The sequence below is a fragment of the Mercenaria mercenaria genome, chromosome 5, assembly GCF_021730395.1.
Source record: "Mercenaria mercenaria strain notata chromosome 5, MADL_Memer_1, whole genome shotgun sequence".
NCBI classification, from domain to species: Eukaryota; Metazoa; Mollusca; class Bivalvia; order Venerida; family Veneridae; genus Mercenaria; species Mercenaria mercenaria.
This window is the reverse complement of record NC_069365.1, coordinates 86,735,278-86,749,070: the sequence shown is the minus strand read 5'-3', so window position 1 is coordinate 86,749,070 and position 13,793 is coordinate 86,735,278. Positions and strand designations below refer to the sequence as shown.

The 13,793-nt window shown below is 32.1% G+C and overlaps 1 protein-coding gene across 1 annotated transcript in view; it reads right to left on the bottom strand.

Annotated features, from left to right (window-relative positions):
* The window catches only part of LOC123557844 (uncharacterized), a 99,343-nt gene that overhangs the window by 19,087 nt on the left and 66,463 nt on the right, over positions 1-13,793 (bottom strand). The window contains exons 15-17 of the mRNA XM_053544748.1: positions 12,233-12,346; positions 9,983-11,145; positions 8,149-8,269 (exon numbers count right to left, since the gene is read on the bottom strand). Coding sequence (XP_053400723.1) covers positions 8,149-8,269; positions 9,983-11,145; positions 12,233-12,346 — 1,398 coding nt within the window. The remainder of the gene's footprint in view (positions 1-8,148; positions 8,270-9,982; positions 11,146-12,232; positions 12,347-13,793) is intronic.

Genomic DNA, 13,793 nt, shown 5'->3' with positions numbered 1-13,793 from the left:
AATTTTCCTATTTGTTGCATAATAAAGTGGAAATCATAACCTCTTAAATTATGAAAAATAACGGGAATTTTATGTGTTAGTCTAAAACTGATATTACATTCTGAGTGAGCACTTCCTCTGAATTTTCCTGTTATATGACAGTGATCACGGACCTTCGGTCCATTCGGAAAACTTTGTTTTCCATCACGTACTTTGATTGAATCATTTATATATTCTTTTCCACAGATGTGGCAAGAGGTTTGCTTTTTAAATTCAGCTGAGTCTTTTTTAGACATTCTTAAATCTTTGTAAAAATTATCTCTAAATATTTCCTTACAATACTCTTCTTCCTCAAGCATTTTTTCAATAAACTTATAAACTGCATTAGGTCCTCTGTAAATCTGTGTTGGTTTAGTATATTTGTCATCATAACAACAAACAACTTTATATCCATAACCACAATCTATATGTTTTTGATATAGTTCAGTAAATGAAGATTTAGATGAAGGTAAAGCAGTTAAAACTTTCTTAGTTACTGATTCAAAATCAGCATAGATAACAAAAGGTACTTCTAATTGTTTGTGGTAGTTTTTAAATTCTACTTTACTACCTTCTGGTGGCATTTTAACTCCCTGAACACCATTGATAGCTAAACAATTTTCAACATGTTCTTTTAATATTCTTTCTTGAGAAAAATTTTGTAAGCATGATTTACAAAAATGTTTTTTATTTTTACATTTTGTTTTTTTAAACATTAATCTGTTAAAGTCTTTTATCCAAATATAATGTGTTATTTCGTTATTATTAATTAGCAACATGTCACAGTGTTCTTCGTATTGATATTTTGATATGTACAATGGATAAATTCCCGTAGGTTCTTCATAACCAAATATATTAAATGAAATATCATTTAAAACTTCTATTTTAGGTATTTGATTTAATGTAACAGGAAATTTAATTCCAGTATAATCAAGATCGTTTATATGTTTTTTATAATTTGAAACTCTTTCAGAATGTTTTGTTGCAGGAAATTTGTAAGCTAAATGACACCATCTAAAACATTCATTATCATCATTCTTTATATTTATCAATCCTTTCTTTGGATTTTGTAATGGTTTTGGTAATTCTAAATAATATGAAGCAGCCAGTGGTGTATATTTATATCTATTTATATAATGAACGTCAACTGACTCTATTCTCCAACCGCTTCCTTCTGAAATCCAGTTGCCAATTCTATTTATTATTTCATCAAAGGCTTGACGTAAAGTGTTTTTTATTTCGTTTGCGTTAATAATTTCTAAAGCCTTTGATTGAAAATAAGCTGATTTATTTTTGTATCTGTTGCACTTATTTTTACAAAAGTTATTTTTAAAACAACGTTTATTTTTATACCTTTTAAAGCTTTAAGTTCAGCTTTAATATGGATAATCCGTTTTTTGGTCATTTGGTGGGTACTATTTATCCTAGGGAGCTTCAGTTAATTAAAACTAACAATTCGGATACTGATGCTTCATTTTTAGATTTACATCTCTCTATTTATGACAATATTATACATACCAAAAGTTATGACAAGAGGGATGATTTTAATTTTAGTATTGTAAATTTTCCCCATTTGGATGGGGATGTACCTCAGGCTACATCTTATGGGGTATATATTTCTCAATTAATTCGGTTTGCCAGAGCGTGTAGTCATGTCAAGCATTTCAATGAACGTAATCAATATATTACAAGTAAACTTCTTCAGCAAGGCTACCGTTATTACAAATTGCGTAAATATTTTACTAAATTTTATTATCGTAATTCTGATTTAGTTTTAAAATTCAATAGTAATTTAAAGACACTTCTGCGAGAAGGTATTTCTAAACCCGTTTTTTATGGGGATGTGGTTTACAAACTTCGTAAGGTCTTGGGTCATGGTAATTTTCCAAATGTATTTGGAAAGATTATCAAACGTTTTATTAAAAGAGGTTACGACCCAACTGTTTTGAGACATACCGCATGTTTAGTGTTCAACCCGTTTACAGTTGGACACTACGCTTCCCTCTTTGATTGCGTCTGACGGAAGAGGGGGAGGACTCTATGATGAGCAGTTTTTAAATCCTACCAGGACTGAACTGTTTTGATATTTGTCTTCTGGCCTGTTTCGTCGGGCCCTTAAGGGTGTTTCTCTTGTTGCTCTGTCTTCTGAAAAGGCATTGAGTACATACGTTTTTGGTTCTTAAGGTTTGCTTTTTATATATTTATACACGAGCATTTTTATGTTTTACATGCCATGCCTTTTTGTTTCCATTACGTGTGTTAGAGATTCACCTGGAGGGGATTACTTTTATTTACACTGTCCCATGTCTTTGGAACATGGTGGGGGTAAGAGTGAGGTTGGGTGCGCACCATAAACCGGTTTAAGCTCCCCAGTGGTGTTTTTGCCACTGACCGTTCCAAGGCGGTGCCCCACTGTGTTCCTTTGTTTGTTTTTTTGTCCTTGTGTGTTGACTTTGTGTGCGCGCGTGTGTATATGCTTATTGTTCGTCTTGTCCTTATGTGTTGGCTTTGAGTGTGTGTGTGTGTGTTGTTCGTTTTGTCCTGATGTGTAAGCTTTGAGTGTGTGTGTGTGTGTGTGGTGCACGCGTTTGCGTGCTGGGGGGTTCGTTTTGAGGAGGCTGCGCTTTTGGTGCGTGGCATTCCCTGTTTGATATTTTTCTTTGTTTTTAAGCATTTCATAAGAGTCGTTTATAGTTAAATATAATTGATTTTTTGGATCTTGTCTATATTCAATTTTAATTTCAAATTTCTTATAATATTGCTTTATAGATCTCTCAATTTCCATCTATATATTATATTTAGAAAAAAAATTCGTTAAGCAAAAAAGGGTTAAAAAAAATAATAAAATAAATAAAGTTTAAGAAGAAATAAAATATTTAAATTTATATCTTTTTCCATTAGTTTTTGATATTCCACTTTTTACCCTGTTTTCCCCTTCACAGCACATTTTTATTAACCCTGAATTAATATCAAGGTCTTTAAATGCTGCGTATGTGCTTTTATATATTTTTTCTTCATTAGTGTCACAGCCAGTTGCAATAACTCTTTTAGGGTTGTTTCGATGATTATTTGGTCTGGGACAATCACATAATCTTACATTACTTTCCTCTTCTAACATTAAACAACCACAGTCCCATTCAAATAAATTCCTTTCTAATAGATAAGGATCTATAACATTTTGTAATTTATCAATGACATGATTTTTATATTCATCGCTAACTATTTGATTAAGATTTGATTTAATAACATTTCTTCTTTTAAGAACTTTTTTATATGAATTATTGTCTGGATTCATTATTTCTCCTAAAGTGCTAGATAATTTTGACATAATCATTCTATCTATCTTTCTATTAACCATCTATATATAATATACTTATAGAAAAAAATCTCTAAAAACGCACGTAAAGAAATTATATTGATTTGAGAAATTTGTTTATATTATCTATATCTTTTGAATAAGATTTTAAAGTTATTTTTTCTAAATTGTTATCAACTGTTAAAATTCTAATACCTTCTTGAGACATTCTGTTTAGCCATTCTTCGTGTAATTTGTGTAGTTTTTCTAAATAATCTAAACCAACTCTGTTTTCTTCAGTTCTGTTTCTTTTTTGAAGTCTTCGAAAACATATTTTAGGATCGGTTTTAACATAAATGAAAGCATCAATTTGGTTTTTTCCATGTATTTTAATAACATGATCAATTAAGAAAAGATTGTATACTGCCCACTCGGGGTCATTTATAACATCGTTGTCGTGATATTGTTTTGTAAAAACATTGTTGTTAGTTAAATAACATCGTTCAAGAAAAGAAACACCGTCAAAGTTTTTAGCAGAATTTAACATTTTTATGTGGCTGTTTAAAGTTGCTAATTGAAAAGGAAATGAATATTTTAGAGGTTCTTGAGCAGCAAGTTCAAAAAGGTTATATGAATTTCCGCTTGGGTCCATAACATTTTGCCATTCATGAATTGGTTCTGGAATTATATTAAAATTAGGATTATATTCTTTAATAATATCTAAAAACGTACTTTTTCCTGATGCAATATTACCTTCAACTGATATAATTTTTCTCATTTATATAAAATACTTATAGAAAAAATCTTTAATTAAAGTTTTTAAAACTTTAGTTTTAATATAACTCTTCTTCTTTTTTACTTTTATATCCGTTAAGTTTAAATTCCTTCATATATGTTTCAAAGGGCATTAAATATTTTTTTTCTTTCTGCATTTCTAACAGTATTGTAAAAATATCTTGAATAACTTTTTTCTCTTCTTCTTTTCCAGGATCATTAGGGTTATGAACAGCAAAAGCTGCAATCCGTGCTTTTGTTTTTAGTTGTTTTATTTTGTGATGATGTGTTTTTAAAATAAATTTCTTGTCGTTAAGTTTTAGTTTATTAATAAATATGATAATTACTGATGGAACAACACCAACAACTGCTACAAATATAGGAATAGCTGGAACAAGTGCTAATGCAGCTGAACAACCAAAGATATTTGTTGTAATATATAACCCAGTACTTACTCTCCCACAAAATTTATAACTTTTTCTGTAAGCAGCAGCTAGTTTAGTTAGGTGAATAATTAATTGATCTATTGTTTCTATTCCATTATTAGAAATTAGATTTTTACTACTCATTTATATAATATATTTTCAATTTAAATTTCTTCCAATTCATTAAACGGAACCCAACTATTAAATTTTTCATTGTAACCTTTCCATTTTACTAAAGCTGGTTTTTTCTTATAGTCTCGTCTAATAACTTTTTCTATTCTAAAAACTTCTTGTGTAGTAGGTAAAAGTTCTTGTTCATAAAATGATCCTTGAATTATTTCATCATTTAAATCTTTTATAGTGTATGTTCTGTGATTTGTATTATTAATTTTATAAATTATAAATATTTCCTCTGTCCAGTTTGGTGTATATCCTTTTTCAAAATGTCGTTTAAGTTTGCTTAAGCGGACTCGATCATCAATTTTAAATTTTGCTTTACTCTTTGGTATCTTTAAATTACCATATAAGTTAAAGTAAACAGTACCTTTATTTAAGTTTTTACTGGCTTTGGTTGGTGTCATTTTTATACTAGAGTGTTTTGTTTTGTTATATTTATCAACCATTTCCTGCAAATTATCTAAATAAGTATAAGTATTATTTGTTGTAAAATATTTCCACATTATTCTTTTTAAACTTCTATTAAATCTTTCGATTACGACAGCTTTTCCTTCATTAAATGTATGATACATATTAATCTTATTTTTATTCAAAAATGATTCAAACTTTTTATTATAAAATTCTTTTCCTTCATCTACCCATAAATTTTGTGGAATCCTTGCAGTCTTTGGGGACTTTCGTCCCTGAATTCTATCTTCAGGCCGAGCATGAAGTTCATCAGGAGCTGAAGCTCCAGAAATTATTTTTTCAAATGCTTCAGTAACAGATTCTCCAGTTTTATTCTTAAATGGAATAATCCAAGCATATTTACTGAATATATCAATAACGGTTAACAAGTACTTTACACCTTTATTATATTTTGAAAAGGCTTGTATATCAACTAAATCAGCAGACAAAGTATCATCAATATCATTGACTATTACTCTTCGTTTTCTAAATTTTCGTTTAATTGGTTTATGTAATTCTTCTGCTAATTTATCACTCCATCTGATTCCGGGGGTATACTTTATACCCATTTCCCGTTTTTTGACTTTCGTTTTTGTCTGGGCATTAAACCCATAGGGAACTGTTGTTCCTGTCCGAGACCAAGTTTATATTTCGTTTTAATTGTAGGTTTTACAACTAAATGTTTTGCAATCTTTTCTCCAAATGTTTTTGATTTAGTGTTATTTAAGTTGGAAAGCATTTGTTTATCACATATACCCTTTTTTACACCGCTGTCATAGCAAAAGTCGTGGGTCTTACATACTACGTCCAGTTCGTTGACAGGAGGTCCATTATCTAAAGGATTTCCTGGTCCACAATAGTTATATCCTGGAAGTGTTAACCCTTTTTTAGGTAATAAAGGTAACACTGCTTTATGGATATCTAAATTGCCTGCTTTGATAGTACTTTTAACAAACTTTGATTTCATTCTTCCACAAGATGAACAGGTGGCCATTATCATTCTTTTCCCTTTTTTGCTGTAACATAACGGGGGTTTATATTATCAGTAAATCTTCTTTCTTTCAAAACTCATCTATATCATATGTATTTAAAACTTTTAATTAGGTTTAAACCTGTGGTTTGTTTAATTGTCCGGTATTTGTCTGGGTTGGTTAAGGGTTACAGGTTAAATAAGATCAGATTGGCTCTTCAACCTTACGTTCATTAAAGATAAGGTTTAATTATAATTTACCTATTTCTTTTACGTTTTGAATTGGTTGGCTTTGGATTTTTTAAAAGAGGGGCAAGGGGTCAAGTGGGGTAAGATTGGCCTAGAAACCTTATTTTATTCACTACTAAAATTAAAGTAAAATAAAAAATTATATCGAGCCATATGACGAAAATGTAGGCCTAGTGGAAAACGAAACATTGAATCACGGCATATGAATATGATGGAAACGTCATATGACAAATATGTCGTAGAAAGCGAATATTGGCTATAGAGGATATTTGTTTGTTTCAGTGTAAGATCGAAATATATTTCACCGAGTGAACACTATAATGCAATATTTTCATGAGTGGCGCAGCCACGAGTGAAAATGTAAATTATGGTGTTCACGAGTGAAATATATTTCGATCTTACAGTGAAACAAACAAATTTTCTGTTTATTTTAAGAATTTTTAATGTTTTTAACCAAATTATATTCAGTTTGACCACCCAACGTCACGTGCATCGCATCATAACGTCATAATGTCGTGACGTCAATATTTCTTTGTAGAAAAAACTATAAATAGTTCTATTACGTTTCCTGATTTCTTTTACATTTCATCATGATAAAATTTAAATATTTATGATCCTTTTATTATTTCTATACATCTTTACCTTTACTAAACATATTTTGCAAGGAAATTCCTATCATTTATAAATCATATCATTGCGAATTCAAATGTAGTTCCGTACCAGTGAAAAATAAAAATGATATTTTCACTGTTTGAAACAGTGAAAATATCAATTTTATTTCACTGATAAATTTCAGTATTTCACAGAAGAGCATAAAGTAACGTCATTTATTTTATGCTAACTAATGAAATACTGCATTCTATCAGTTAAATATTTTCATATCCAACCACTCATACTGTGAAAATATGAAATCTATATTTTCACACTGTGAGAGATATAGCTCCGCCCCCGCATACATTGTCTATGAATTTTAAATTATTTGCTTAAAACAGTATGAAAATTGTAGTCACACTTTGATCTTTATACTTTATTTCTCGATTCAAATTATTCTATTTAATGAGAATTTCATAACGTTATGCAGTAAAAAATAAAATGAAATGGAACTTTATGTTGTGTGCGTCTTTATAACGTCACAACACGTCTGACGTCATGTCTGTTTACGCGCGCCTGTTTCCCGCGCTGAGATTAAGATTTGTTGCAGAATGCACATCTCAACGTAATTAAGCATAAAATAAAAAGAAAATTTGTTTGCTTTTTGTGAATATGGAATATATTTTACCTCGAAGTGAGAAAATATTTGAAATTTTCTCACTTCTCAGTGAGATATATTCCATATTCACTCAAAACAAACAAATATCCTCTATATGATGAAAACGTAATTAAAGACGAAACTATGAATGAATATGATGAATATGTAGTGTAACAGAAAGCATTTAATCACGTATAACAAATATTTAGGGTATAGCGGAAACTACAGTGTTTCAAAACAATGTCATGTTTACTCTGCTTTGGAAATTCGACAGTTCTACTGGTGTAGGCTAAAACTAGATTTGTATGCAGACAGAAACATCGAATCATCATTTTAGTGGTTGAATAAATATCATGTAATGTAAAGGTTCACAATGCCTTCACCTGTTTATACTCTCCTTTGGGTTATGAACAGAAAATGTAATTATTTCCTACTTTTCCTGCTTTACGTCCATTAATCATATCCACAGACGTACTAGTTTTAAAAACGTCTTTCTGTATATTACAAGTTACTCGAGTATTTTTGGAAACTGCATTAGTCATACCTTGTTTGTAAACACCATATTTATCCCCATAGTAACCGTCCTCATCTATTAGACCATCACAGTCGTTATCTTTCCCATCATTCTGACTCGCAGCCGATATGTGACAGAGATTTTCCTTCGGCTAAAATTAGTAACATTTTTAAGAACAGAATAGAACAGGTAATTTATTTCATAGATAAAGAATTGAACTCCCGTTGTTATACAAACAAAGTGTAAATATATATATATACATTAATGCAAACAGTAATATTATCAAATTCAGCACAAATAACAACATAGATTTACACATATGCAAGCAGAGGGTGAACTATTACAATGACACATTTGTACAAGCATTACAAGAAACATGTATGCGGCTTATTTATTTAAAATTACTATAACATGATTTCAGATTTAAAACTGCGCTTTTTTCAATTACATTTAGGAATTTAAAAATTGTTTTCTTATTAGAGCAAATGATCTTTTGAAGTGGTATTCATCTTCAAAGTATCTGCTTGAATTGCATATTTTACAAAGTCTCTCATTCACAACCAACCTATTTCTCCCATATCGATCCGTTAAAAGGTATTCGCAGTTCTGAATTTCGATGTTCAAGCTGTCACGAAATTCATCAACCATATCAAAGTTCGAGCGTAAATAGAAATTTGGTGTTTAAAAAATCTCAAGTTCGACCGTCGATCTCGCTCGAAATTTTCACCGGCGCGCGCTCGAAATTTTCACCGGCGCGAAATTCGCGTTTGTTAAATTAGAATTTCGACTTTCGAGCAAGTAGAAATTCGACTCCTTGAAAATTTCAGTTTTCGTTCTGGTTCGAAGTTCAATCCCAGCTCGAAACTAGATATCTAGTGAAGTTTAATTTCGACGCTATTCGAGCCGACTCGAAATTCAACATGTTTGATGGTTAATTTCAATATTACAAAATTAATTAAGTCTTGTGTGTTTATTTTCCCTCTCACAACAAACAACTTCTTACTTGACTTCATTTAGACTGATGTTACAATTAAGAAAAGGGTTTTATTATTTACTTCTATAGTATTATTCCAAGCAGAATATCTATGCTACTTTCTGCAGAATACTGGAGTCAGCTCGGTTCAGTGTGTATTTCAGCTTGTAGCTCAGTAAAGGTTAGAGACTGAGCTACCCAGCTGTCAAGGCCAATGCTATAATTTAAAACGTAGTGTTACCATCTTTAAGGCTAGAATCTCAATTTGTGTTGTATGTAAAAAGGGTTGATTTTCTATGTTGGGGAGGACAGATAGAAAAATGTGGTTTTTATGGTAAATTCTTGTACAAGAAGTCACAAAGATGTGAGAAAGATATTTATGATGTATATATTCGTTACAATATGACTTTTTAGTATTGTTATAATTTCTGTCCCTTTTCTGGATCATGGAGTCCATTCAATACATTTGTAAAAGAGTTCCGGTTAAGCCGGTGCTAGGGGGCGTGAGGGGTGTTGCACTTTCCATTACCTCTCATGAACAAATTCAGTCAAACCGATTCTACCATTACGTAGCTTGGACGCAGTTTATGCTTCCAAACAATATCCTTACAGATTTTATTTTTTATCATTTAGTGTAGTTTAAAATGTAGAGCTGAGTTTGAGATAAAGGCTGTGTATTACAAATATTTTCAATTATATTACTTAAAAGTTTTAAAATTCCATAGCATTGGTTAATTCTCTTGTAATCCTTTGGTACTACCGTTGCTTTAAAACACTGTTTTAATTTCTGTCACCTTATACTTTGGCCGTACATGTTCTCTATTTGGAATCCCCGATTGTATACTATCTAATTTTCATTCCAACAAGAAGATACACACTTAATGCACTTACATTTTGAATGACAGCGCTTTTAACATTTCCTGGAACCACAAACCATTTTTCTGTGCCAGACTGTACAACTGTCATTTCATATACGCTACTATCAATGCTCACGTGACGATAAAATGGATCTGTGTCGTCTGCTTCTTTTGACACTATTGTGCTGTTGAGGTTTCTATTAACAAAGTATGTTTTTATTTCTGTAACATCAAAATCTATACATTTCAATACGTTGTTCGGGACGAATGTTAAGACAGTATCGTGAAAACTTCGTGCCGGAACTAACATGTTGAAGGACGCCTTTGTCGGGTCTGCTGGATCGTAGAGGTATAACCCAACTCCGATGTTCTCAGACGATTTGATCTTGTAAGCTGCACCCACGTCAATTTCCTGTTCGATCTTGTCTCCTCTGTTATAGATAGCATGGATAGCGTCAAAACCACCGGATATATTTACAATGGTGTTATCAGCATTAGAGACGATGAACAACTTCCCATCAAATAGTCGGTTTACAGCTTCTACATCAAAAGCAGGTACCACATACTCGGTTGACCAGGTATTTGTCGGCAAAAGTTGATTGTACTGATTTCCTACTGCTTTTGGGAACAGATCGCCACAGAACACAGCTGACGGCTTGTTGAATACAAATTCAGTTCCAGACATGTCATTTTTGTTTTGCGCTTGCAGACGACTGAGAGGCCCCAAAATTACATTTGCAGAATCTACCTCACCATGCACGCTATTCATTGAGTAGTACGCTACATAACTTACATCGTCATGCTCGGACAAAAAAGTACATTGTTTAGACTCCTTCTTACCATATTCCACTACCATAAACTCTGTACCATATGTATCTACCGGATAACCCCTACAACTTTGTATTTTCCCGTCTAATTGTATTAGAACAATTACTGCAACATCATCGTCCGACAAAATTGTATAAGTAGCAACATACTTTGTGTCTGAATCTGTGCAGTCAAAACTTCTCTCCCCGGTTTTGTAATAACGTGTCCCATGACGAACATTTCCAGTTTTCATATAACTGTCTGAATACACTGCTACATTTGTCAGCTTATTGAGTGGTGAAACAACTATTCTACAAGCTGCAAAACTGGATCCAAATAGTTTATCGGGAATCCTCAAAATAAATTTCTTGCCATAGCTATCCGGGAAACCTGGAACAAAAAGATATATGCATGTCGTAATCTCAACTTACTTGTAACTAAAATATTCTTCATAATTAATTAATTAATTTATTTATTTATTTATTTATTTATTTACTTATTTATTATTATTATTATTATTATTATTATTATACTATTATTATTATTATTATTATTATTATCATCATCGTTAATATCAATATTACTACTTCTAATAAGAATGATAACAACAACAATCCAGTGTGAAAAGTTTCAAGATGAATATGCAGACATTCAGTCATTAACAAATATATTTTCTAAGAATGAATAGTCGCTCTTGTACAAAACGTCAATAAGCATATTTTTAGGCACATTATAAGGTTATTAGACAGTGTTGAGTACAATACTGAATTCTACTGGACGTGTACACAGCAGTAATAATAGCATTTAAATAAGGCATACAGCTAGGGGTAACCCAACATACCCAAAACATTTACCGAATTTAATGCAATATTTCCTGATTGTGGCGAACAGCGTCAAACATTTGTTTTGATTCTGTAGCATTTTTGTATGGTTTAAGGTATATATCCCTCTTGGAAATAAAAAGACATACAAAAAAGTAATCAAAAATCAGTGACACGGTTCATTCAAGCATTGAATACCATTCAAAATGCACTAACACTTTTGTGTGCAGGTGGTCAGCCCTAGCTAAAATTGACCGGGTGGGTGAGACATTTTCACCTTTAGTGAAAGTACAGTGAAACTTGATACCTCGAACTCGCTTCATTTCAGGTATGTGCACAAAATATCATTATAAATCTAATTTCTCGAAGTAAAACGATCGGTCCTTTGAGATTTGAGATACCGAGTTTCAACTGTACCTCTTTCTAAGCTTTTAAAAGCAATAGAAAATTTACAACCCGTCACTGAGATTTTATAAAATGTTATATACCACCTTTTGAATTATTCTTATGGCTGTAAATACACTTCTTAGACATAAACTGCCTTAGAATTATAGTTTCACTCTGTAAATTGTACGGTACCAATCAGAACATAGCGTTGACACTCTATCCGTGTGGTATTCATTTCTTTTCTGATAAAATAAATAGCAATTGCTCACATTTTCCGCAAAACTTTGCACAATAGAAACTTGCGAACCCGCTGTTCTTTTGATCTGTACAAAATCCTTCGTCATACTGGGAACAATTCACGAATTTGTCTGCACAACGCCATCCTTAAGAAAAAAGTGAATGAAGTATTGCCACGAAATACAAAGTCCTCTACTGGAAGGCAACTAATTTTCTCTAATTATGTATTACACAATGATCTGTTATCTGTCAATGATGGATAAACAATACTGTATTATATATACAATATGCTATAGCACAAAGATTGGAATATAGTTTGCATATACAAAAATATTTAGATGTTGATTGCTTAAAACATCTATAAACATAACATTGTATCTAATTTCAATTTTGATCACATTTCGAAAAAAAAAAGATTTGAGGAAAATGTAAGAAACCATCATATTAAAGGGAAGTAATTCTGTAGAAAATATACCAACAATTTTTATGGGGTCCATATCACAAGTGAGTTTACATTAAAATAATTTACAGGCCGGATAGGAAAAACTCAATTTTGACTTTTAAACTTCAAGTGTGACCTTGACCTTTGAACAAGTGGGTGTCCGCATATCATACTCTGTCTCATTATGAGGAACATTTATGTCAAGTAATATTCCAATTCCTTAATGAATGACAGAGTTATGTACCAGAAAGGAGAAAAAAATCCCGTGTGACCGTGGACCTCCAAACATGACCTTGACCTTTGTGTCAATGATATGGGCGTTTCGCAAGAGATCTTGTCTAAATATGGGGAACATTTGTGCCAAACAAAACTGAAATCCCTCAATGGATGACAGAGTTATGGACCAGACAGGGAAAAAGCCCCATTGACATTTGACGCCTATATGTGACATTGACTTTTGAGATAAGGATCTGAGTGTTGCGCATGACAAGTAACCTTATTATTGGAAACATTTGTGCCAAGTAATATTGAAATCCCTTTACGGATTATTGAGTTACAGCCCGGACAAGAAACAAGCCCATTTGATCTTTGACCTCCAAGTGTGATTTTTACCTATGAGCTAGAGCTGTGGGTGTTGTGCATAACTGGGCGTCTTATTATAAATTATGGGGTACATTTGTATCAAGTAATATCAAAATCCCTTTCAGATTGGAGTTACAGACCGGACAGGAAAATGTCCTGTTTACATTTGACCTCCACGTTTGAAATTGATATTTAAGCTAGGGGTCTGGGTTTTTTGCATGACACGTCATCTCATTTAGGGGAATTGTTCTGCAAATTGATATTAAAATCCCGTTTTGCACGAGTAAACCCCTTTGGCCTTTGATCTCCAAGTCTGACCTTGATCTTTGAGCTACGGTTCCGTGTGTTTAGCATGTCATGTCGTCTGATTATGGGGAACATTTACGCCAAATAATATTGTAATCCTTAGATGGGTGACAGTGTTCTGGACCGGACACGAAACAGACGCTTTTATGTCATGTTAACATTTTATTGTGCCCTTGACCTTTGAGCTAGGTGTCTGAAAGTTGTGCATGACACATGTTCCAAGTAATATTAAAATCCCTTCAAGACTGGATATGAAGAAAGCC